Genomic DNA, 24,255 nt, shown 5'->3' on the forward strand with positions numbered 1-24,255 from the left:
CAGAGGAGTGAGACAAGCAGTAGAATGTGCAGCTACAGGAGGATAATGTCTGATAATGGATGAGGTAAACAGCATCTTACCCTATTGTGTTTGTTTCAAAGTGCTTAAACGTGTTCAAAGCTATTGTCTTTTTAAGCTTCCAGCTCAAAAGGAACAGGCCTCTAACAGGTTTCGACAGCATGAAACTTTAATCACAACTACATGTGGGTTTTCCCTATTTTTTTTTAACTTCTCAATTTCCCAACCCTTATTGTTTAACCTAATCATCTCAGCGATGATCTTTGACCAGGGACCAAAGAGTGCAGTTCCTCATGAACTCAATATGCATGCACTCTCACTCTGAACTCTAGACATTGCCACTGTGTAGTGACTAAGACTCTATACACATCCTACCCATCCCCCAACAGGCCTGTGCCTGTTACAGCTTCAGCATCCACAGATTTAACTGATCAGAAGACCAAAAGCTAGGCTAGGAAATCAAACCTGAGTCTCCTGCCAGGCAGTACACAACACTGACCCTCAGCCAGTGGACCTGCTCAGTTTTGCCTCCTTTATCTTCCATCATATTCTGCTCTATGCTGCAGAAGTTTACAAAACCTGATCATTCAGTAATGCAGGGTTGTTGTTTTTTTCCATCAGATTACACTTCCCCTTTGTAACCTCAAATTAGGATTTATTTTGTTTTCCAATCTAAACATATTACTCCACTGATCCAGTACTGACCTTTTTAAGGTAAAGCATATCAGGAATTTGTAATGAAATTTGGGCCTGAATCATGTTGATTAGCATGAATATTTTAAATTTTAATTATGCACAATGTTTAATAACTAGCAAATCTCCGATTTTAAAATGAATTTCACAGGGAGTAGTTTATAGCATAACGCTATCGCATCTTAAGCTGAATATTTTGTCCATTGCCCTTAGAATCACCTAAATATCGGTAATGAAGTATTAAGGTAACCTGTACTAAGCAGCTGTTAAAACCTTAAACAGCAATAGTATAAGTGCATCGGGCCTCCAAGAAGACACTGGTGTAATATGGGCAGCCAGGACTTACACTGCTTCCGCCTCGCCCTTTTACAATAACAACATTCCCATCCCCCATTCACCCCCCCCCCCCCCCCCCACACTCCTTCCTTCAGAAAATGCACAACACAGTATTGGAATCCAACAGGCCGCGGCTTTATCGTACAACATAGGTGCCCGAGCCCTCAGTACCCGATCCAGGAACTCATCCGACCATCCGCCACCTCCCAGCGAGATGATCACCTACTCGCCAACCGGCCATCCAGTGCCTCCGTTCATTGAACTCATTATCCCGGCCCCCGCCACCTCCCAGCAAGGAGTCCCGTCTCTGACAACTGCACCCAGCTGCCTGCATCAATTATCACTTGCCAAAGTCAACTTGTAGAAATAATAACATTTCACCCCCCAAAGGCTCGGGAAACCCGCCTTGGCCCCCGCTGCGACTAGAACAAACCAGTTTACAATCAACAAACAGAAGGGCGGGCGGGAGGGAAGCAGCCACAGCAGCAGGAAAAACGGCGTGAATGAGCATTCACGCCATTGCTGCTTCTACCCCTACCCCCCCCCCCCCCCCACAGGCATTTGCCTGTTTACTAACATCCCCCCCTCCCCAGCCAATGGGCACTCTTCATTTGAATTCAAGCGGAGGCGGGGGACGAATGAACTGTCCCCTGCTTCCCACCCGCACCCCCGCCCCTCCTGTCTATCCCCTCCCCCGCCCCTCCATGGCTTTCTTAACATTCATAGGGAGCACTGCTCCCTTCCTTTTCTAACTCCCTCTCATCATTCCCTCCCCCTCCTCCCTTTTACTTCCCCTGAGCCAAGTGCCAGCTGCCTCGTGGGCCTGGCACCATATTACCTTGGTCAAGCAGGCACTAGACCTGCTTAGCCTCCCATAATCTATGGATGCACACTGAATTTTGTTTAGTTTTGTTAAGTTTTCATTTCCTTTTTTTGGTTACACTCGTTGATTTTTTTTTTTGTTTTTTTAATTTCATTTATTTGAAATGAAAGAAACAAACAAAATTGAAAAGAAAAGGTGACAGAAAAGAAAAAGAAAAAAAAAGAGTCAGGTCCGGGTCCCTCTCCATTGAACTCAACCCCCCACAGGTTGTACATTTTTATAAAAGCATCTCCTCCCCCAGGCTGGCCCCTTGGATCCCCCACCCCATCCCATTTTTTACGAGGTAGGAGTAATCCCCAATCTTGCCCTCCTGGTACTTTTTCTCATAATGGCGCCAGCCTTTAAATTTTACTGTACAACAAAATGGCACCAGTTGTAATTTTATTGTGATTAAAGCATTAAAAATACAATAGCAATGTGATGCCCGTAAAGGGAAATTTTCAAAGGCATTTCTGTGATAAAACAGTGCTTTGCCCATGGAAATGGGGCTGCTATGCATGTTCTTTTACCTGTAGAGTAGGCATTGTTGAGGGTGGTGTTTGGGCAGAGTTAGCACTTAAATACAGAGGCCTGATTTTCAAAAGCATTTACATGCTTAAAAATGTGTTTTACACATGTAAATGCACTTTATCCATGTAAGCGGGCTTTTGAAAATTTCTACAACGGCAGTTACATTTACATGTGTAAATCCTTTTGAAACTTTATTTATTTTTATTTATTTATTTTAAGTTTTTCTATACCAGCATTCGCGATAAAATCGCATCATGTCGGTTTACAATTAACAAGTGGATAGGGAGTTATGCACATAAATGTAATATATGTAACTTCGTCATTTAATGCCACCTGTCATCTTTTGTTATTTTATATAATGTCGCCTTATGTTATGTCACCTTATGTAATGTCGCATATAATGTTCCCTCATGTAATGTTGCTTCCCGTTTATCCTGCCCCTTGTAATGTTACTTGTTATACTGTTGCTTCTTGCAAATTTGATTACATGTACAGTCGTCGTAAGCTTTGTAGATTAATGTAATTGTTTCTTTTAAGCTTGTCATTTAATCCTGCCCCATGTAATGTTACTTTATATACTGTTGCTTCTTGCAAATTTGATTATATGTACAGCCGTCGTAAGCTTTGTTGATTAATGTAATTGTTTCATTTTAATCTTGTCATTTAATCTATGGTTGAATTTTGCTACTTTAACTCAGTTTTAGATCTGTATCTTCATAGCCTGTCTTTGGTTATTGTTATCCTGTTTTCCCCTATCCCTTGTTATACTGTATTTTCCACACCTTTTGTTAAAATGTGAACCGGCATGATGTTTCTGACGAATGCCGGTATATAAAAGTAGTTAATTAAATAAATAAACAAATAAACAAATAAATATTATTGTAGCAATTTTAAAAAGCCATTAATGCGCACAAAGGGGTAGATTTTATAAAAGTACACCCACGTGTACTTTTGTTTGCGCACCAGGCGCAAACAAAAGTATGCCAGGTTTTAATAGATACGCGCGTAGCCACGCATATCCTTTAAAATCCGGGGTCGGCATGCACAAGGCTGCCCAAAATCGGCAGCCTGCGTGCGCCGAGCCGCGCAGCCTGCCTCCGTTCTGTCCGAGGCCACTCCGAAAATGGAGTGGCCTCAGAGGGAACTTTCCTTCCACCCCCTGCACCTTCCCCTCCCTTCCCCACCCCCCCCCAGCCCGGGAGCTGTTTCGGAGGCCTCGGCCACGCCCCCAAAGCGCCACAGGGCCGGAACCACGCCCGTGGCCCCGCCCCCGAATGACGCGCCACCTCGACACGCCCCCCCGACATGCCCCCAACACGCCCCCCCCCCCCAGGAAAGCCCCGGGACTTACGCGCGTCCCAGGGCTTGTGCGCGCCGCCGAGCCTATTCAACATAGGCTCGGTGCGAGCAGGGGGAACTTGGGGCAGGTTTTCGGGGGGTGCACACGTGTGTTACGCGCGTACCCCTTTGAAAATCTGCCCCAAAGTGCACTTACACATGAATAAACTATGGACAATTCAGTGGCATATATTGCAGCAATTTTCAAAAGTGCATTTATACATGTTAAAACCCATTTTTACCAATACAAGAACCACAGTCCTTAAATTTTTACTAATTTTGTGTTGGACCATTGGTAAAACAGTGACCCAACTTGTGAGTCATGCACATTCAGTATTTACATTGCAGATTAATGAGTTGAAAAGTATGGGGATTTTATTTTCACATTTTAAAATGGCCGTTTAAGTTCTCAATCAAGTAAGTTAAGGCCCTTTATGTGGTCAGCCATTTTTGCAACTTTCGCCGTGTATAAACCATCATAGTCCCCTGTCATGTCAGCCTATCAATTGCCAGTCTAGCTCTTTAAATATGGCAGCTTTTCCGCTGATACCGGAAATGAACGCTGGTACCCCATTATGTTGCAAGCTGAAATATTGAGCGGGTGAAAGTAAGTTTTTCTTCCGGACTTGTGGTTAATGTTTTGATGTTTGGTTCTGCATCAGTGGTTACTATAGAAAATCGCTTGTGAATTTACATATGAACCTTTTTATATTCCAGCAAACGAGCCCTTGAAAAAGGATTTTCAACATCCGAAACACAGAGCGGGCTTAGCGGCAGAATTTATCGGGCCATTGTATATGGACAATTTGGCTTTCAATGATTAAGCTAAGTAATGTCATTGATATGTTTCAGCATTGTAAATTTATTTAAAGAGCACAACACAAATGATATTCACTTGAGAAAAATAGTATACCAACATTGACCAATGATTAAACAGAAGGTGGAGTATTAAAGTGTAATGAAGCTATACGATGACACCTATTATGAAGGTCAATAAAGCCTAGCATATATAATTACTTCATAGGTTCTTGGTAAAAGAAAAAAAAAAATATTTGGACACTATTGGTATTCTTTGCGATTTTAAAACCCATTTTTAAGCATGTAAATGCTTTTTAAAATCAGGCCCATACCTTTTGATTTTAAACATACTTATGTAAATTTCTGAGGAAAAAGTACCTTTACAAACAGCAGGAGCAGGTCTGTGCACGTACTTTTTAATGACTCAATTGGCATACAATAACAAGAGAAACATCATTGACAGGAAGCGGTAATATTCCATGTCAGTGAGGAATCATTATACAGTTTCAAGCAGTAAAATGTTTCATAATTAAAAAGTATTAGTTGGTATTGATGTAGCAGCAGAAAGTGGGAGTGATTTTCCAAGCTCTGAAAAAATAACCTTCAGAATTCTGGACTTTAGAAACATAGAATAGAAATGACAGCAGAAGAAGACCAAACGGCCCATCCAGTCTGCTGAAAGTCATATACATGACAAAATCAATCCTTGTCAGATTTAAAATGTGTGTTCTATTCAAAATATTACTTATCAGATGGCTATATTACCTGCTGTTTCATCAAAGCCTATCTAGTACCACTCTTATTTGAAAATGTCAAGCCAATTTCAAGACATAATGTTTATGAGAAGTAGCTAGGTCTGGTTTGCTACCACTTTTATTGACATGGTACTGGGCCTGGCCCCTTGTCACCTCTCACACACTTAATAAAGTACATCCCAGGGAATAATGCACCGAGCAGACTGTGATACATTACAGGAGGACCTTGCAAGACTGGAAGATTGGGCATCCAAATGGCAGATGAAATTTAATGTGGACAAGTGCAAGGTGATGCACATAGGGAAAAATAACCCTTGTTGTAGTTACACGATGTTAGGTTCCATGTTAGGAGCTACCACCCAGGAAAAAGATCTAGGCATCATAGTGGATAATACTTTAAAATCGTTGGCTCAGTGTGCTGCAGCAGTCAAAAAAGCAAATAGAGTGTTAGGAATTATTAGGAAGGGAATGGTTAATAGAACGGAAAATGTCATAATGCCTCTGTATCGCTCCATGGTGAGACCGCACCTTGAATACTGTGTACAATTCTGGTCGCCGCATCTCAAAAAAGATATAGTTGCGATGGAGAAGGTACAGAGAAGGGCAACCAAAATGATAAAGGGGATGGAATAGCTCCCCTATGAGGAAAGGCTGAAGAGGTTAGGGCTGTTCAGCTTGGAAAAGAGACGGCTGAGGGGGGATATGATAGAGGTCTTTAAGATCATGAGAGGTCTTGAACAAGTAGATGTGACTCGGTTATTTACCCTTTCGAATAATAGAAGGACTAGGGGGCATTCCATGAAGTTAGAAAGTAACACATTTAAGACTAATCGGAGAAAATTCTTTTTCACTCAATGCACAATAAAGCTCTGGAATTGGTTGCCAGAGAAGGTAGTTAGAGCAGTTAGTGTAGCTGGGTTCAAAAAAGGTTTGGATAAGTTCTTGGAGGAGAAGTCCATTAATGGCTATTAATCAATTATACTTAGGGAATAGCCACTGCTATTAATTGCATCAGTAGCATGGGTTCTTCTTAGTGTTTGGGTAATTGCCAGGTTCTTGTGGCCTGGTTTTTGTCCTCTGTTGGAAACAGGATGCTGGGCTTGATGGACCCTTGGTCTGTCCCAGCATGGCAATTTCTTATGTTCTTATGTTCTTATATATGCCAAAAAAAATCGAAATTATGGTTGCATAAAATTAAATTAATGTAGCCAAAATGACTTAGCACTCAGTATAAATAATTATTTTCCCAAAGACAAAATACTCTGACAGAGAATATGCCTACTAGGATAATATTGTACTTGTATAATTTCCCAGGAAGTAATTAAAGGGTTAAATTGAGGGAAGGCAGAAACAGGTCATTGATGTGCTGGGTCCCTGCATGATTTAAACCATGCTGCAGGCCTTACATTTGCCCCTGCTGACTGGTCAGTTTCTATGCAGGGAGTTAGGGGTAGCAAGGGATATTCCAGTAGAATAAAGCACAGAAGTGCAGCAGCACTTCCCTTCTTTTGGCTCAGTCAACAATAACCCTCTCACTCACCCTCTTTGCTTTTATCAAAACAAAATTGTATATGGGTATTTGTTTCTTAAAGCTGCAAGGGGCAAGGTTAAAATTTTGATAAAATTGCAGCGTATCTCTGCTCACGCGCCAATATGCGTGTGTATGGGTGCACGTGCATTTGTTTAAAAATTAACCTGAATGTAAACAAAATTTAAAATGGGGAGTATATATGTTAGGTGTAATTATTAAGGCATTTTAGGGAACTATATATTTGTTTAAGAATAGAAGTTAGACATTTGGTATAAGGTAAAACAGGTGTTTCCAATTTTAATTTTATTTCACTGTGTATATATATATATACATACAGCATATTTTTTATTTATTTATTTTATTTTAAGACATTTATTACCTGCCCTTCCTACGTTCAGAGCAGGGAACAGGAAGATCAAATATAATTTGACATTAAAGGGTAACATGGCAGTATTTATATTATCTAAGTATAACATCAGTCTATACCAGTGATGGCGAACTCCAGTTCTTGAGTGCCACAAACAGGCCAGGTTTTCAGGATATCCGCAATGAATATGCATGAGATAGATTTGCATACAATGGCAGCAGCACATGCAAATTTTTCTCATGTATATTCATTGTGGATATCGTGAAAACCTGGCCCGTTTGTGGCACTCGAGGACTGGAGTTCGCCATCATTGGTCTATACAATAGTGTAAGAGCCTAAGGGAAGGGGGGAGAAGAACTAAAACGTCTGAAGAGAAGTTTATACATTTGAGAAAGCTGAGGGGGTACATGTTGGGGAATAGATTATTATCATTTAAGCTTGAGAAAGCTTTTTGAAAAGGAAGGCTTTGAGGGCTTTTTTTAAAAAAAGTTCTGTTCTGGAGGCATCTTGATCCAAATTGGATCAAGGTGCCTCCAGAACAAGGTGCCGCCATCTTGATCCAAAGTGGATCAAGATGGCAAAGGGGAGCTGCTGGATCTGAGCACAGGAGGCCCCTTGGTTACATACCAGATTACAATTTTCAGGCTATATTTCTCTACCAAGCCAGAGTGTGGTGGGTATTTCCCGGTGCACAAGAATTGTTCTTTACTTACACTCTTCCAATTTAGCTTCACATTCAAGAGAAACCTGTTCAGCACATACATATTAAGATTAGTTCTGCCAGTAGCACAATGGCATCCAGGCTGTCATTCTTCCTCTTCCCCAGGACTGAGCAGTGGAAATTGCAGTATTTAAGACTTAGGTGTGGGGGAACTCGGGAGGAGTGAGTGCTAGATTACTAATCCTTGTTATTTGATCACTTGAGTACGGGATGGCAAAGGTCATAGGGCTTCCCTTTATCTTCTGAGATGGAAAAAAGGCACAATAATGAGCCTAGAGAAGTCATCTGGGGATGGCAGGCATATTCATCCAAGTACACTGTAAACAGCTAATCCCTTTCCTGAGAGTCCAGATAGATGCAATCACCCACCCAGATGCCTTGGTCACACACTTTGCATGATAATGACCTTACTGGTCTTTTGTCTCTGCATGTAATCTAGATGATGAGTGACCTCATAGTTTTAGTAAACTGGCAAAACAGTCTGAGAATCCTGTAGTCAGACATCATCCTACATTACTGTGAGAACAACCAAAAGTTACAGAACAGAGACTTAAAGTGAGTAGTAGACAAGCCTGTTGACCATATGCCTGAAAGGCCAGAAAATTCAGCATCAGTGGGCAAATCAGTCTGTGCTGGGTTTTACAGGACTGACTGGGCAGACTGGATGGGCCGTTTGGTCTTCTTCTGCCGTCATTTCTATGTTTCTATGTTTCTATCTATCTCCCTGATATCAGGCAGGACATGTTTAAGCATACACTTCAGGATGTACTGAAGATGCTCTTTAGGGTTGTTTGAGAGTGCAAAGCTGCAGCTTGTAATATGGAGGACTCAAGGCAAGTGTGGAAAATGCTTCAGGCTTATTTGGGGGTGAGACCTGAATCAAGGAGGTATACTGAGGGGGTGTAGTGAACACTAGGAATTCTATCTCCATGGGGCATTTGTTTGGGGAGAGGGTTGACCCTCCCTTGGATGGGCAATGCAGAGAAATGATTGGTGTCCGCAAATGCAGATAGCCTGACTGGCATCTGGTGCTGCTCTGGGTAATCCCAGTAGGCTGCTTCTCACAAGCTGAAGACATGTACATCAGAGGAGACAGCTAAGCCTAATCATAGACCAGTTAGCAGAGATAAAAGAGGCAGTTTAGGTTGTTCTATGGTAAATGGTGCAATGCAGAATGAAATGGCCCTTCTGGGTGTTTGGTGGGCAGAGAAACAGTAACATGGGAGGGGGTCATTTGAAGGATTCAGTGGTGTTGGTATGCACAAGGTAGTACTAGTTATCACTGATTTCACTAAATAAAACTTTGGTCTTTCTATTCCACAAAATGATATGTGTGGTTTGTGATGTTTTAATGGGGTTAGTAGAAGAGGATGGCAGTCTGCCCAGTTATCTCTATGCAAACTATAATCCCAGCTGCCAGCCATAAAGAGTGACAGCTTGGAAGATATCATTCCCTAACTAGATCAGCATTTATTACCTTCTGCTTTGGCATACCAGTATCATAGTAGATTAGCATACAAGATCCTTTATCCTTTTGAGGAAGGTGAGCAGAGTGGAGAGTGCCAGAAATGTCGCTGCTGACGATGTTATCAAACGCTTAAGAGACCGAGTGGAATATCTCTAATAAGCAGGGATACATCTCACTTTCATTTCTCATATCTAGTATACTGTAGAGAACCACAGTACATTCATTGAACATTTTTCAGATTATGCTGTGACAGACTACTGCAAAGTCATGAAATTTAACTTGCCATAACCTAAATGTGACAGACAACAATACAAACATTTTAATTATGGTACAGTCCTCATTTAGGACTCTATTCTAAAGAACTTTTCCTCACTCTGTACACACACACAAAAAAAATCTTTACCAAATAAGGCCCATAATTCCCTTTCTTAATGGGTCTCAAAAGTGTATTCAATTTAAGAATAAAATAAATTGCCTTCCACCAACATAGAAAGTGTTTGTGACAAAGCTATATAAGGATGCAAATGTAAAGCACATTGTCACTGTACTGTAAGAATTGTATAGTATATTTCCTTGTAGCTTTCTTGTGATTCCCAAACTCTTGCTGACTTATTGGTATTCTTTACCTGAAGCAAATATGTTCCCGTTAAATCTAAAATGAATCTGTTCTCCTTCTCGCATTGGAATTTGTTCAGAAGGCTCAGGTGGCCCAAAGTAACCCTCTGCACGCAAGCTTGGAATCTCCCAGTTTAGTTCTTTCGAAGGCACCAGTTCAACGATTGCTTTCTGTAAATCTTCCTTTCTTCGGTATAGTACCACGCTCACCATTGTGTTGTGAGCTGCTTGATCCAGAGCCTGAATAAAAAGCAGTAAGTGTGCACCGTCCATAACTGACGAAAGTCGAATGACGATAAAACTGAAGAAGGAAAGAAATATACAGTACTGTAATTACACAAAATGCACATTAAGGGAAAACAAGAAGTATGGGGCATACAGCTCATAAATACAATGAAATCTTAGGCTTTATGAAAAATGGATGTATTGCTTCCTAAACATTAGGGGTGTGCATTCGTTTTGAACTTAAATGTAAAACGCAACTTTTTTTTTTTTTTAACTCCTCGCAAAGGAGGTCAGAAATGGCGTCCTGACTCCCTGCTGTACCACCATGGAGTTTTGGTAAGTCTTGGGGGGGGGGGGGGGATTAAGGAGGGTGAGGGGTTTAAATTTTTATTTGCACGTATGGACATAGACTCAACTTATGGAATTCTCCATATGTCCATATTGACCGCAAATGGGGCCCCCTTTCGACTTATGGACTTATGAACATAAACTTTTGCTCTGCACATCCCTACTAAACATATCTATTTAAGAAACCCAAATTTTTATGCTAGCTGTAATTAAATGTAATTAAGCAAAATGAAAAATGTAATTAAGCACAAAGATGTAATGCTAATTTCATTGGTCGTGACTATTGAGACTATAATTGAAAGCATGGTAAGCTTTACAAAGTCACATCATGCTTAACATGGATGTTAACAGAGCTGCCTTAAGCTTACTATGAGCGAAATAGATGGTAATTCTGGCTGTGTTATTTAACACTGAGATTTTGGCTGTGTGCAAAACTAGGTGCAAATGAGGAGAGAGAGAGGACCCACTGGAAAATTTGATGTCAAGGCAAAGTAAAAACACAAAAGCCTCTTTAATTCAGGATTTTACCTATACCTCTGGAGGTGTAGGTAAAAGTTATTTTGGGTTAGTTTTGAAGAATAAATACAGGCCATGTTAAAATATACACTATTTGATGTACATATCAGTGGTCATATATCTCACAACCCTCTCCTTTCTGGTCTCTCTGCTAATAAAATACCTTCAATCTAGCAGACTTTTTCCTTATTATACAATCTATGCAGAAAGAAGGTGGATTATGTAGAAGTTAGGAGAGGTAGAAACTGGTGACCCAGGAGGGTAGGAGGTGGTCAAGGGATCTAAACCTCCACCATCAAGAAGGTCACACAGGCAGCAACTACATTTCTACCACAGATGGGCCACATTGCTGGGATTCACTAAATTAGATATGGCAAGGCAATACAGGCTGAGCTCAGAGGCTTTTCTGGCCTTGTATGAGGATCAACAGCAGAGGTACCTAAACTCAATCTTTGAGATCAGCAACCCTGTTTTTCAAGATTTCCACAATGGATATGCATGATATCTAATTGCATACAATGGAGGCAGTGCATTGAAATAAGAACATAAGATTTGCCATACTGGGTTAGACCAAAGGTCCATCAAGGCTAGTATCTTGTTTCCAGCTGAGACCAATTCAGTTGATAAGAACCTAGCAGGATCTCAGAAGGTTCATAGATTCCATGCTGCTTATCCCAGTTTTTGTTCAGCCCTTGAGCAGGACACAATTCTACTTTCTGTGGTGCCTCCTATTTAGTATCGTGACCATATGCTTTAACGCCTGCTCCCTGGCAGGCATTAAATTTGTAGCATTAAAATGGATGTCGTGACCAAGTGGCAATTTTTTGCATTGTGGGGTAATAGCTAATAGACTCATCTGAATGGAATTTGCATGTGATGAGCACTATTAGCTATGTACTCAACTGGATACACGTTTTGGACATGCTAATCCCAGTATTGCATCAGAGGTTATTTTAGCGGGTCCACAACACACATCCAACCGCGTGTTAAACAACACACTGACCTGAGCATCCGATATTTCATCTTCCTGTCTAAGCATTAGCATTCCCTCAGTTCTATTGAAATTTATGGCATTTGCCACACCGATGAAAGGTGCCGAAGTGATGTCACTTTGGCACCATCTTCCAGGTAGATGGGACCATTTTTAAAGTGCTGGGACCTAGGCAGACATTTCTGGGCATCACTCCTGCCTTTTTACAAGCAGGATCCAGGAAGAGGGTAAGTGGTAGCAGGAATGGGAGTTACTTAGCCTCGGCAGTTTTACACAGGAGAAGAACATCAGACCTAGCCCCAGCTCCATCCTAGGCCTTGGCACAGAGCACAAGCAGTTTTTTGACCTGGGAAGTCCCAGCCAGAGCCCATTTATTTATCAGTTCAGTTTGTTTTTCTTATTTAATTTTTTTGGGGGGGTTCAGCAAACAAACTTAACCAAAAAATAAAAAACATTAAACAAACCAAATACAAACAAAACACATAAAAAAAGTACTCAAAAATAAAAAAAATAAACCAAACAAAAAATATTGGGGCTGCACATCCCAACCTAGTATAATTTAAGGCATAGCCCATGATCACAGTTTGGCATTAACTGATGTTTTATGATAATGCTACAATAATAAAGGGACACTTTACATACAATGTTAAGTATTTCATGTCATGGTCTGGAAGCTTGAGTCAGGGAGCAATCCCACAAAAGTGGTATAGGACTGAAGGGCAGGACTGGAGCTAGTCTTCTGCCTAATCATCCCCTTTCCCCTGCAGGTTGAGCCCTTGATTTCTGGGGGCTGATAGGACTTGTTTACTGATGAACATCATAGCTGGAATCAGGCACAGGCTGGGAACTGGAGTCAAGCACAGGCTCAAAATTTGGTACTGATTTGGTACTGATTGGGAAATGGAACCAGGAACTGGCTGGATTGGAGACAAGGCTGGCGTTGAGGACAAGGCCAGGACACCAGGGCATGGCCTATGAAAACATACAAGGGACTGGCCAGGACAGGTCAAGACAAGGACAAGACTGGACAAGGACTGGATTAGATAAGAACATGACTGAACAAATAACAGAGAATAAGAAAGCCCATCAGGGCATGAGACTGAGTAAAGTAACTCTAGTAGACCTGGAGGCTGCAAGGCAGGACAGTGAGGTCCAGGAGCCCAAAAATCAAGACCAAGAAGCCTGGAAGACTGTAAAGTAGGATAGGGAGCCAAAATGTAGCCTCAGAGCAAGGCAAGAAGCCAAGGGAGGCCACAGAGCAAGGTAAGAGGCCACGAGGCAAGGCAGGTGGCTTGGGTCAGCTGAAAGACAAGGCAGAAGGCCTGGATAGGCCAAAGGTAAGACAGAAGACATGGGTAGGCTACAAGACAAGGCAGGTGGTGGCCAGGTCAAGGAGCTGAGGTGACACAATGAAAATGCACCAATTAATTGTACAGGCTAGGATAAGTAGGCCTAGGGCTGAGGCATCAAGTGATCAGCGAGGAAGTAACTTGTGCTGCTGGGAACGGGGCTCACTGAAGACTTCTGCTGGTGGGCAGGCTGCATAGCAGGCGGAACCAAGGCTTGGGCAGGCTACATAACAGGTGAATCTGTGACACTTCATTTATGATACTAAAATTTAGGAACCTAAATTTAGAGAAATTCTCAACCAAATTTAGGTGACAAGATCTTCAGATGAAAATTTATCTAAAGTGCCTAAAATTTAGGGGAGTAAATTTAGTCCTGAAATTCATTTACCTTGATTTTGGTGCCTAAGGGATGATTTATTAAGCTGTGTTAAGGCTATGCCATGCAGTAAACAGCATTTACCATGTAGTAATGGACTAAGATTGAGATAACATGTGATATTTGATATACCATGCACTACCCCCCCCTCCAAAAAAAAAAACAAAAACCCAAAAAAATGGTGTAACACAGGAATAAAAATGAGTTGATTTGTATGCAAATACATGAAAATCAACTCATTAATATTTGATCCTATGTTAACAGAATAACACAACTTGCCTCAAAATTTCAAGTCATGAGCATCGGGATATTAATGCAGAGGGCTGTCATTTAAAGGGCCCAAGTAGCCTGAAGAATCCCCACTCCAAGTATTATAAAAACCCTGGGGTTCTTGAAAGATACCCCTCCCACCCTGCTGCCCATCGAGGTGGCTAAATTAAAGCAAAATAATTTCTGTTTGGCTTCCCCAGAAGTAGGCCCCATCTCCTCCTTCCCAAACTTCTTCCGCTTATTGAAATCCACCAGATTTCAAAACCCCTCCACCCCCAAACCTAACACACCTCCTGATACCTTGGCCCTTAATTAGGTAGCTCTGGTGTTCAGTGGGGCTCAGAGTGCCTTTTAGGTCTATGACAGAATGGCATAGCCAGCTGATATCATACCTTGACCCTTATCATGTGATGTTTCATGTTGAGGATGCACTATTTCACTATTGGGTGCTATATTCAAATAGGTCCAGTAGCTAAATAATAGGTATGTGCATTTTGGGTTTTTTTGGATTGTTAATTTGTTAGTTAGCTTCGTAGTTAGTTAGCTTCATTTTTTCCACATACAAATACAAAATGCGTGTTCATGCCATTCGTTCATTCATTCATTTCCCAAATCTGGATGGTATGGTTCAGTATTAGAGAAAAAGAGATGAAGTTTCATTCAAAGATTAGGGTCCTAGACTTCAAGAAAACTAATTTTGTTAAAATGGGGGAGTAGCTCAAGGAGTCATTAACTGGTTGGGAAAATTTAGGGGAAGTACAAGAGCAGTGGGCAAAACTAAAATAAGATATTATAAAGGCAGCTAATCTTTTTGTTAGAAAAGTAAATTGGAAAGAGGGGAAAGAAGCCACTATGGTTTTCTAAAGAAGTAGCTGAAAAGCTAAGAGAGAAAAGATTAGCGTACATAACCTGCAAGAGATCAGAGAAAGAGGAAGACAGGCAAAAATATGTAGAAAAGCTAAGAAAAGCTGGGAAAGTAGCCAGGAATGCAAAAATCAGAATGGAAGAAAAAATAGCAAATATGGTAACATGGGGACAAGACTTTTTTTTATATTATGTTAATGAGAGAAGAAAGTGCAAAAGTGGCATATGAGACTCAGAAGTGAAGGGGAGGAATACGTAGAGGCTGATGAGGAAAAAGAAAAATTACTTAACAAATATATCTGCTCTGTGTTCACTGTGGAAGGGCCTGGAGCAGGACCTCATAAAATGAACACAAGAAATTTTTCCTGTCTTCCACTTTCTGTGATCTCTTGTAGCGAACTAAAATTAAAATAGATAGGACAGATGGAATACATCCAAGAGTATTGAGGGAACTTTACTAAGTCCTGGCAACTTTTCAGGAATAGTTCCTTAGGATTGGTGAGAAGCAGGTGTGGTTCCAATTCATAAAACTGGAAGTAAGGAAGGGCTTGGAACTTCTAGAGGGTTAGTCTGACCTCTGTGGAGAGCACATTAATGGAATTGTTCCTAAAACAGAGGATATTGCAGTTTCTGGAATCAAATGGATTGTATTCATTTATTTAAAAATGTTTATAATCTTCCTATAGTAATAATATCATGCTGGACAAATTACAATGAAACATATAATACAATGATAAAAATACAACACAAAATCATATACCAAAAGAAAAACTGTAGCTCATGCAATAAAATCTGCATTAAGTCTTATAAGGAGCAGGCTGAAAAGCCACTTGATCCAAGGCATGAGCTGAGGTAGTATGGTTTTACCATAGCTAAAACTTGCCAGATGAATCTGATCAATTTCTTTGATTGGGTGACCAGAGAGTTGGATCAAGGGAGAGTGCTAGATGTAGAGTATTTTGATTTCAGTAAAGCCTTTGAAACAGTTCTGCATAGGACACTTGTAAATAAATTGAGCACCCTTGGGGGCCGATGCAATACAGTGCGCTTAGCCCACTGTATAACCCACAGTTGGACGTGGGTTGTATAGGGGCTAACTAATATCCTTATTCAATAAGGAGATTAGCGCCTCTACAACGCACGTCCAACGCGGAGTGAAACTAATAGCACTCATCACATGCAAATGAATGTGAATGAGGCTATTAGCTATTCACTCCCTATGCAAAAAAAAAAAAATGTGCATCTAGGATGCACATTTTAGCAATCAGAAATTAACGCCTGACAGGAGAAGACAAATCTTTCCTGACAATCCTTCTGCTATATTGCTAATGAAAATGTTGAAAAGAAATGAACTAGTCCCAGGACTGATCCCAAAGGCATATCACTAGTAATGCCCCCCCTCCTCTGAGTACTCTATTTACCAATACTTTTTGTCGCCTCCCATATAGCCAGTTTTTATCAGTCAGTCACTATAGGGGGCGCGATGCAATATTTAAATCAGAGCTGTCCTGAAAGGTGTTTGGTCCTTTCACTGACATTTACAGTGAAAGGACCAATCACCTTTCAGGACTAATCACCAATCACCTTTCAGGAAAGAAGTGAACTAGTCCTGGGACTAGTTCACTTCTTTTCAACATTTTCGTTAGCGATATAGCAGAAGGATTGTCAGGAAAGATTTGTCTTTTTGTCCATGATAACAAAATCTGCAACAGAGTAGATAGCCAGGAAGCTCTGGAAAACATGAGGAGGGATCTAGTGAAGCTTGGGAAATGGTCTAGAGACTAGAAGCAAAGATTTAATTCTAAAAATTCAGAGTAATGAAGTTAGGCTGCAAAAACCCAATGGAGAGGATCAGTATTGAAGGTGAAATTCTTCTAAGCACATAAGAGCAGGATCTGAAGGTAACTGTGGCTTTTGATCACAAAGGGGCCAAACAGTCTACAGATGGATAAAATGAAAACAATGGCCAGAAAGATGCTTGGCTACATAGAAAGAGGAAGGTCGGCAGAAAAAGGGAGGTAATATTACTCCTATATAGGTCTCTGGTGAGGCCTTATTTGTAACATTGTGCACAATTCTGGAGACCGCACCTTCAAAAGGATATAAACCAAATAGAGTCGATCAAGAGGATAGCTTTAAAAAGATCGATGGTCTTCATTCTAAAGCATATGTGGATAGACGTAAAGATCTAAGTATGTATACCCTAGAAGAAAGGAAAGGTAGGGGAGATATGATAGAGATATTTAAATATCTCAAATGTTTCCATGCACAGGAAGCTAGCCTCTTTCAGTAGAAAGAGGGCTTTAGAACAAATGGTCATAGGATGAGGGTGAAAGGAGATGGACTCAGGAAATATTTCTCTACAGCGAAGTTACTGGATGCATTGAACAGCTTCCCAGTGGAGGTGATAGAGATGAAAACAGAATCTGAATTCAAGAAAACATGGGATAAATGGGAAGTTCTCTGAGAGAGTGATGGGAATTGAAAGGGCAACATAAATTGGTTGGATGGGCAGACTAAATGGGCCATATGGTCTTTTTCTGCTGCCATGTTTCTATGTTTCTATGTAGATGTGGGAAGCAAAGTAACCTATTTTGAGCTCCAAAATTGGGGTTTTCTATTCTGGTTTATTGAAACTATCAGGCAGACAGCAGCAGAGGGAAGGGTACTCCAAGACAAGAAGTCTGAAGCAAAGTGGCACCATGAATGGTATGAATAACCCAACGTACCATGAGAGGGGCAAAGGTCACCAAAAACTGTGGCATGGAGACCCCAATGGACCATGAAAGGTGCAGCAGATACTTAAAGCTTTGGACTGGCATGGTATGGTAAGTCCTGTAAGGGAATTTCAAATTAATTTTGAAGAGAGAAAGAGAGAGTCCTTCCAAAGGGAACAAGAGTGGTTTGGAATAGCAGGAGTTCTGGTGTGTAAAACCAGGAAACATAGATGTACAGCAATGCAGCAAAAAAAGTGTCTTCAATGCCCCAAGGCTTTGTAAGAAAGCAACATAGCCTAAATAGAGACAAGAACACCCCATTTCCCTAAATGAGGAGCAAATTGAATGAACAACAGTGGCATGAACATCCCAAGGCCCAGTGAGAAGGATGACGCAGTAGCACCTGTAGCATGAACATCCCAAGGCACAGCAAGAGGAGCAAAGGGCACAAACATTAGTGGCAGGAACATTATAAGGCACTTACAGAGGAGAAAATGACACTAACAACAGTGGCATGGACACTACAAGGCATCTACAGAGGTGATAATGGCACCAACAGCAGAGGTTAGAACACCACAAGGCACCTAAAGAGGAGAAAATGCCACCAACAATAGCGACATGAACACCACAAGGCAAAAACAGAATGGCAAAGAGCACCAAGAACACTAGCATGAAAACCCCAATGCACCAAAAGAGGGGCAAAGAACAACAACAAGAGTGGCATGGAAATTAGGTTTTGTGACAGGGATATGAGAGAATTCTAGCAGTGACATTGATCACCCCATTGATCACTAATGTTTATTGAGCTGACCTAGCTGAGTAGATGTGCTGCTGGGTGTCCCATCCTCCCTTACTGTTCTATACTTGTTCCTTTGGAAACTCTGTGTTTGGTCAAAAGGATGACCTGCTCCAATGGAAGAAGTTGCTTTCTTCAAACACTTTCTAGGCTGTCCAGATCATCATGAGAGATGAAAATCATTACAAACTATGACAAGAAGCTGGAGAAAAATCTGGAGAAGGTCTGTAGCAGTCATGATGTTCATATCATACCTCAGATCTGTGTATGCATGTATAAGGTAAAAAAAAAAATTGAATCATCTAGAAGCTGGCAATAGTGAATTACTAATCCTGGGCCGAGGGAAGCCAGGTAAAATCTCTGAAGGATGCCTGTAGTGGTCTTTATATGCTAAAACAAAATAACTCAGAACTGTATATAAACAGGGTAGAAGACTAATCAAGCCATCTTGAAGCTGAAAGATGGTGAACTTTATCTCTGAGCAGGGAGAAGCCAAAGGAAATCTCTAGAGGAGGTCTGATGCAGTTTCCCTAAGCCTTCATTTGAGGATGGGGGCTAGGGGTCCAGGAGATGGCCAACCCTTTTGCTGTAATATAATCCATTGAAGGTTAAATACCAGACTAGATCAATAATAAAAGCTGCAAGGGAAGGGAATTTGAAGAAAAAGTGCAAAAGAGCATGAAACCATTAAAGATAACTGGGTAAAATACATATAATATATTGGATTGGCAAGGCAATCACAATAATGAGAAAGAAAATCAAGAGAGAGGCAGGGTATGTGAAATGGGCAGGCCAGTGCAGCAGCATCAGCAAGAGAGGCACTTGGCAATAAAAAGCAAGGCATTGAAGGCCGATACTATGGACACTTGTTCTTTGTAGCTGTATACTTAGTCCTTCCACTAATCATAAGGAAATTCAGGAGAACTCAACAAAGATTAAATGTTGTACTATGTTATCTCACCCTAGCTTGATGGTACCCTGTTGTAGCATCCATCAAGCTAGGGTGACAGAACACAGTAGAAATGTCATCTTTTTGAGACTTTTTGAGACTTTCCTCACTCCAAATGACATCAAATCTTCACCAAGGTGTACTGTGCTGTTTGTACATCTCACTCTACATGCGAAACTGGCCCCTAAACCACTAAACCACTACCTCACCTCAACTTATAAGATGGCCCTCCTATAGAGATATAAATACTTAACTTCTATGAGCATCTTTTAGCTAGTCTTGTTCTTTCTCTCTCTCTCTCTCTCTCTCTCTCTCTCTCTCTCTCTCTCTCTCTCTCTCTCTCTCTCTCCCCACCATCTGTTATAAAGCAGTAAGTTACTGCATAGTATGGCAATTCAAACATGTCCCTTTTTGTTATTAACACTTTTTGATGAATCTAGGGGTAAGTGCCTCATTTACTAAGCATTTTTGCCATAGAAACAAAATGGGAGAAAAGCCTTAATAAATCAGGCCCTTAATTTTCTAACTATGATGCAGCAGAAAATTGAACAAAGAAAATGATTGCTCAAATGTTGTTTTCATTTTCAAGCTGGGAAAAAAAGTGAAGACTTCAGCTTCAATCCATGCAGGTGCCAGCTAGGACGAGCTGGTTAAAAAAAATGCATCACCTTGATTGGTCCTGCTCCTTCCTGGCCCTTTTCTTCCTTGTCTCCTGTCAGGCTAGCTTCAGTGGCTTTACTGGCTTGCCTTGAGTAGAAAAACAAAATATAGTTTGCTTGCCCCATAGACTTGAATGGGATCCAAAAATAGAGGTGTGCAGGCAAAATGTTTTCGTTGCGTACGCGATCCGTATTCGTGGGGGGTCAATTCCGTTTCATGCGGAAGTATGGAGAATTCAATAAGTTGTCGATCTGTAAATACGTTACTACTAAATTAACTACAACCCCCACCCTCCTGACACCCCCAAGACTTACCAAAATTCCCTGGTGGTCCAGCAGTGGGGTCCGGGAACTCACTCACACCCTCGGTGCTAGTTTCATCATGGCGCCGATAGCCTTTGTCACAGGGGCTACCGGTGCCATTGGTCAGCTCCTGTCACATGGCCATCGGTGCCATCTTGTGCTCCTACCATGTGACAGGGGCTGACCGCCCCTGTGACATAGTATGGGCAAAGGCTATCGGCGCCATTTTGAGTCCTGGCCTGGCGTCGGATGGCAGGTCACTCCGGGACCTCCGTTGGACCCACAGGGACTTTTGGCCAGCTTGGGGGGGCCTCCTGACCCCCACACGACTTGCCAAAAGTCCAGCGGGGGTCCGGGAGCGACCTCCTTTCACGCCGGCCGCCCGATCCCAATACTCAAAATGGTGCCGATCGCCACCATTTTGAGACTCAAAATCGCCGTCCCGCCAATACTCAAAATGGCGCCGATCGCCTTTGCCCTCACTATGACGGCGATCGGCGCCATTTTGAGTATTGATGGGATGGCGATTTTGAGTCTCAAAATGGCGCCGATCGCCTTTGCCCTCACTATGACGGTGATCGGCGCCATTTTGAGTATTGGCGGGCCGGCGATTTTGAGTCTCAAAATGGCGGCGATCGGCACCATTTTGAGTATTGGGATCAGGCGGCCGGCGTGAAAGGAGGTCGCTCCCGGACCCCCGCTGGACTTTTGGCAAGTCGTGTGGGGGTCAGGAGGCCCCCCAATCTGGCCAAAAGTCCCTGTGGGTCCAACGGGGGTCCCGGAGCGACCTGCCGTCCGATGCCAGGCCAGGACTCAAAATGGCGCCGATAGCCTTTGCCCATACTATGTCACAGGGGCTACAGGTGCCATTGGTCAGCCCCTGTCACATGGTAGGAGCACAAGATGGCGCCGATGGCCATGTGACAGGGGCTGACCAATGGCACCGGTAGCCCCTGTGACAAAGGCTATCGGCGCCATGATGAAACTAGCACCGAGGGTCTGAGTGAGTTCCCGGACCCCACTGCTGGACCACCAGGGAGTTTTGGTGAGTCTTGGGGGGGTCAGGAGGGTGGGGGGTTTAAATTTTTATTTAGGCCAAATTAAACAGAAATCTGTTTAATACGTGGGGAGTCGCGATGCGTTTCGCCTCCCCACATATTTAACAGATAGCAAAAAATATGTTGCGGATTTCAAATACGTGGAAAACGGATGCACATCCCTATCCAAAAACAAATGAAAAATGAACATTTTTTTATTTTTGCAGACACTGTCCAGTTATGTCATTTTCAACAAAATAAAACAAAAACACCATGTTTCATTCCAACTTACCCATTCATTTAGAATGAATGCACATCCCTATTGAAGAATGAAGTCAGAAAGTAATAAAAAATGCACACTTCATATTCTAAGGACCCCTAAAATCTTGTGCAAGATCTTTGTTAGAAAAAATGACAATATTAGACAAAGCTGTTTGCAATTTTCATATAAACTATTAAAGAAATCCAATAACCTAAAATAAACACATCAGTTTTGGAAAATAAAATATGTTATCTTACCTGTCTAACTGTTTATTTAATTCAAAAGAAACAAGGCCATTCCGCACATTTCTTACTGCAATATCATCTAACACAACCCATTGTTCTTCACTAGCTTTGTAGCCCAGTACTTTGAGGGATTCGCTGAGATTATCCCCATGTTTCCTCACAGAAGCACTTAATGACCTGGATGTCCAAAAAACATGAAAAGTTAACAATTTTGAAGAAGTGATTTATGCGTGTTAAACATTTTCATCATTTTTGGCCACATTTTCAGTAGTAAGCCTACCTGGCTTTTTACTCTCCAAAAATCCAAACAAATCCTGAAAATTAGGGTTTTATTCTTATAAAAAGGATGCTCATACTTCAAATAAATGTATAAAATATGCACATTCAGGACCGGCTTTAGGGGTAAAAGTCACATTATCTGAGGAATGCTTGCTTTGCCCTGCTGACAAGTACTGAGAAAGAAAAACTGGTGGACTATGGTCTTTCTGTAAGAGAGTGAAATCAGGCCCACTTTCTGTTTAGTACCAAGTTAACTATTTGGTAGGGATGTGAATCGTGTCCTCGATCGTCTTAACGATCGATTTCGGCTGGGAGGGGGAGGGAATCGTATTGTTGCCGTTTGGGGGGTAAAATATCGTGAAAAATCGTTAAAAATCGTTAAAAATCGAAAAATCAAAAAATCGAAAAACCGGCACATTAAAACCCCCTAAAACCCACCCCCGACCCTTTAAATTAAATCCCCCACCCTCCCGAACCCCCCCCCCAAATAACTTAAATAACCTGCGGGTCCAGCGGCGGTCCGGAACGGCAGCGGTCCGGAACGGGCTCCTGCTCCTGAATCTTGTCGTCTTCAGCCGGCGCCATTTTCAAAAATGGCGCCGAAAAATGGCGGCGGCCATAGACGAAAAAGATTGGACGGCAGGAGGTCCTTCCGGACCCCCGCTGGACTTTTGGCAAGTCTCGTGGGGGTCAGGAGGCCCCCCACAAGCTGGCCAAAAGTTCCTGGAGGTCCAGCGGGGGTCAGGGAGCGATTTCCCGCCGCGAATCGTTTTCGTACGGAAAATGGCGCCGGCAGGAGATCGACTGCAGGAGGTCGTTCAGCGAGGCGCCGGAACCCTCGCTGAACGACCTCCTGCAGTCGATCTCCTGCCGGCGCCATTTTCCGTACGAAAACGATTCGCGGCGGGAAATCGCTCCCTGACCCCCGCTGGACCTCCAGGAACTTTTGGCCAGCTTGTGGGGGGCCTCCTGACCCCCACGAGACTTGCCAAAAGTCCAGCGGGGGTCCGGAAGGACCTCCTGCCGTCCAATCTTTTTCGTCTATGGCCGCCGCCATTTTTCGGCGCCATTTTGGAAAATGGCGCCGGCTGAAGACGACAAGATTCAGGAGCAGGAGCCCGTTCCGGACCGCTGCCGTTCCGGACCGCCGCTGGACCCGCAGGTTATTTAAGTTATTGGGGGGGGGGGGGTTCGGGAGGGTGGGGGATTTAATTTAAAGGGTCGGGGGTGGGTTTTAGGGGGTTTTAGTGTGCCGGCTCACGATTCTAACGATTTATAACGATAAATCGTTAGAATCTGTATTGTATTGTGTTCCATAACGGTTTAAGACGATATTAAATTTATCGGACGATAATTTTAATCGTCCTAAAACGATTCACATCCCTACTATTTGGGGAAACTCCCCAGGAGCGAGAGAGACCTTCCATACACTGCAGTGCTCATCCATTTGGTTTCTCATCTAGCCAGCTCCACCATCAAGAAGGACTTCTTCATTTTCTTGATTGGTTTTTTTTTCCACACAATTTTGTGTTTGGGACAGGCTGCACCCTTTATAAACTGGTGATATTGGGGTGGATCTGTTCTTTCCCTCCCCTTCCCCTTTTTGAGTACTCAAGGGTAAAGACAATTTTTGAAAGCTGTGTACTTCACTGCTTTTCCCCCAACCTTTCTCTATTAGCGTTCCCTATTTTTTTTACTATCTATCCCCCTCATTTATCAAAACACATGCAAAAAGTTCCATTAATGCACACAATAAGCCCTTAATGCATGTGAAAATGCCTTTAAGAGGAGGATTTAGGGGTGGGTTTACCATTTTGCAAAGCCCTATTGCATGGCTTTAATGCCTATTTTAGCTACAACTTTTTCAGGAGTGTATGATAGCTTGTGTTACAGCTGTATCACCCATTGTGATGTTTTTTGCAGTTGCTGGCCACCTAGCTATGAGAGAGAGATAAGTGCCAGAATGTGGTATTTCCTACATACAACCATGTTTGAGTGAGTGAGAGAGAGAGAGAGAGAATGTAGCTATAAGACCC

At 42.2% G+C, this 24,255-nt stretch overlaps 1 protein-coding gene across 2 annotated transcripts in view; it reads right to left on the reverse strand.

The window, feature by feature from the left end:
- DTHD1 (death domain containing 1) overlaps positions 1-24,255 on the reverse strand; it is a 108,747-nt gene that overhangs the window by 19,679 nt on the left and 64,813 nt on the right. Inside the window, exons 6-7 of one of the 2 annotated variants that reach the window (XM_029589631.1) lie at positions 21,953-22,117; positions 10,045-10,334 (exon numbers count right to left, since the gene is read on the reverse strand). In XM_029589631.1, the coding sequence (XP_029445491.1) occupies positions 10,045-10,334; positions 21,953-22,117 (455 nt within the window). The remainder of the gene's footprint in view (positions 1-10,044; positions 10,335-21,952; positions 22,118-24,255) is intronic. The other variant, XM_029589643.1, reaches the window with a different exon arrangement.

The sequence above is a fragment of the Rhinatrema bivittatum genome, chromosome 1 (genome assembly GCF_901001135.1).
Source record: "Rhinatrema bivittatum chromosome 1, aRhiBiv1.1, whole genome shotgun sequence".
NCBI classification, from domain to species: Eukaryota; Metazoa; Chordata; class Amphibia; order Gymnophiona; family Rhinatrematidae; genus Rhinatrema; species Rhinatrema bivittatum.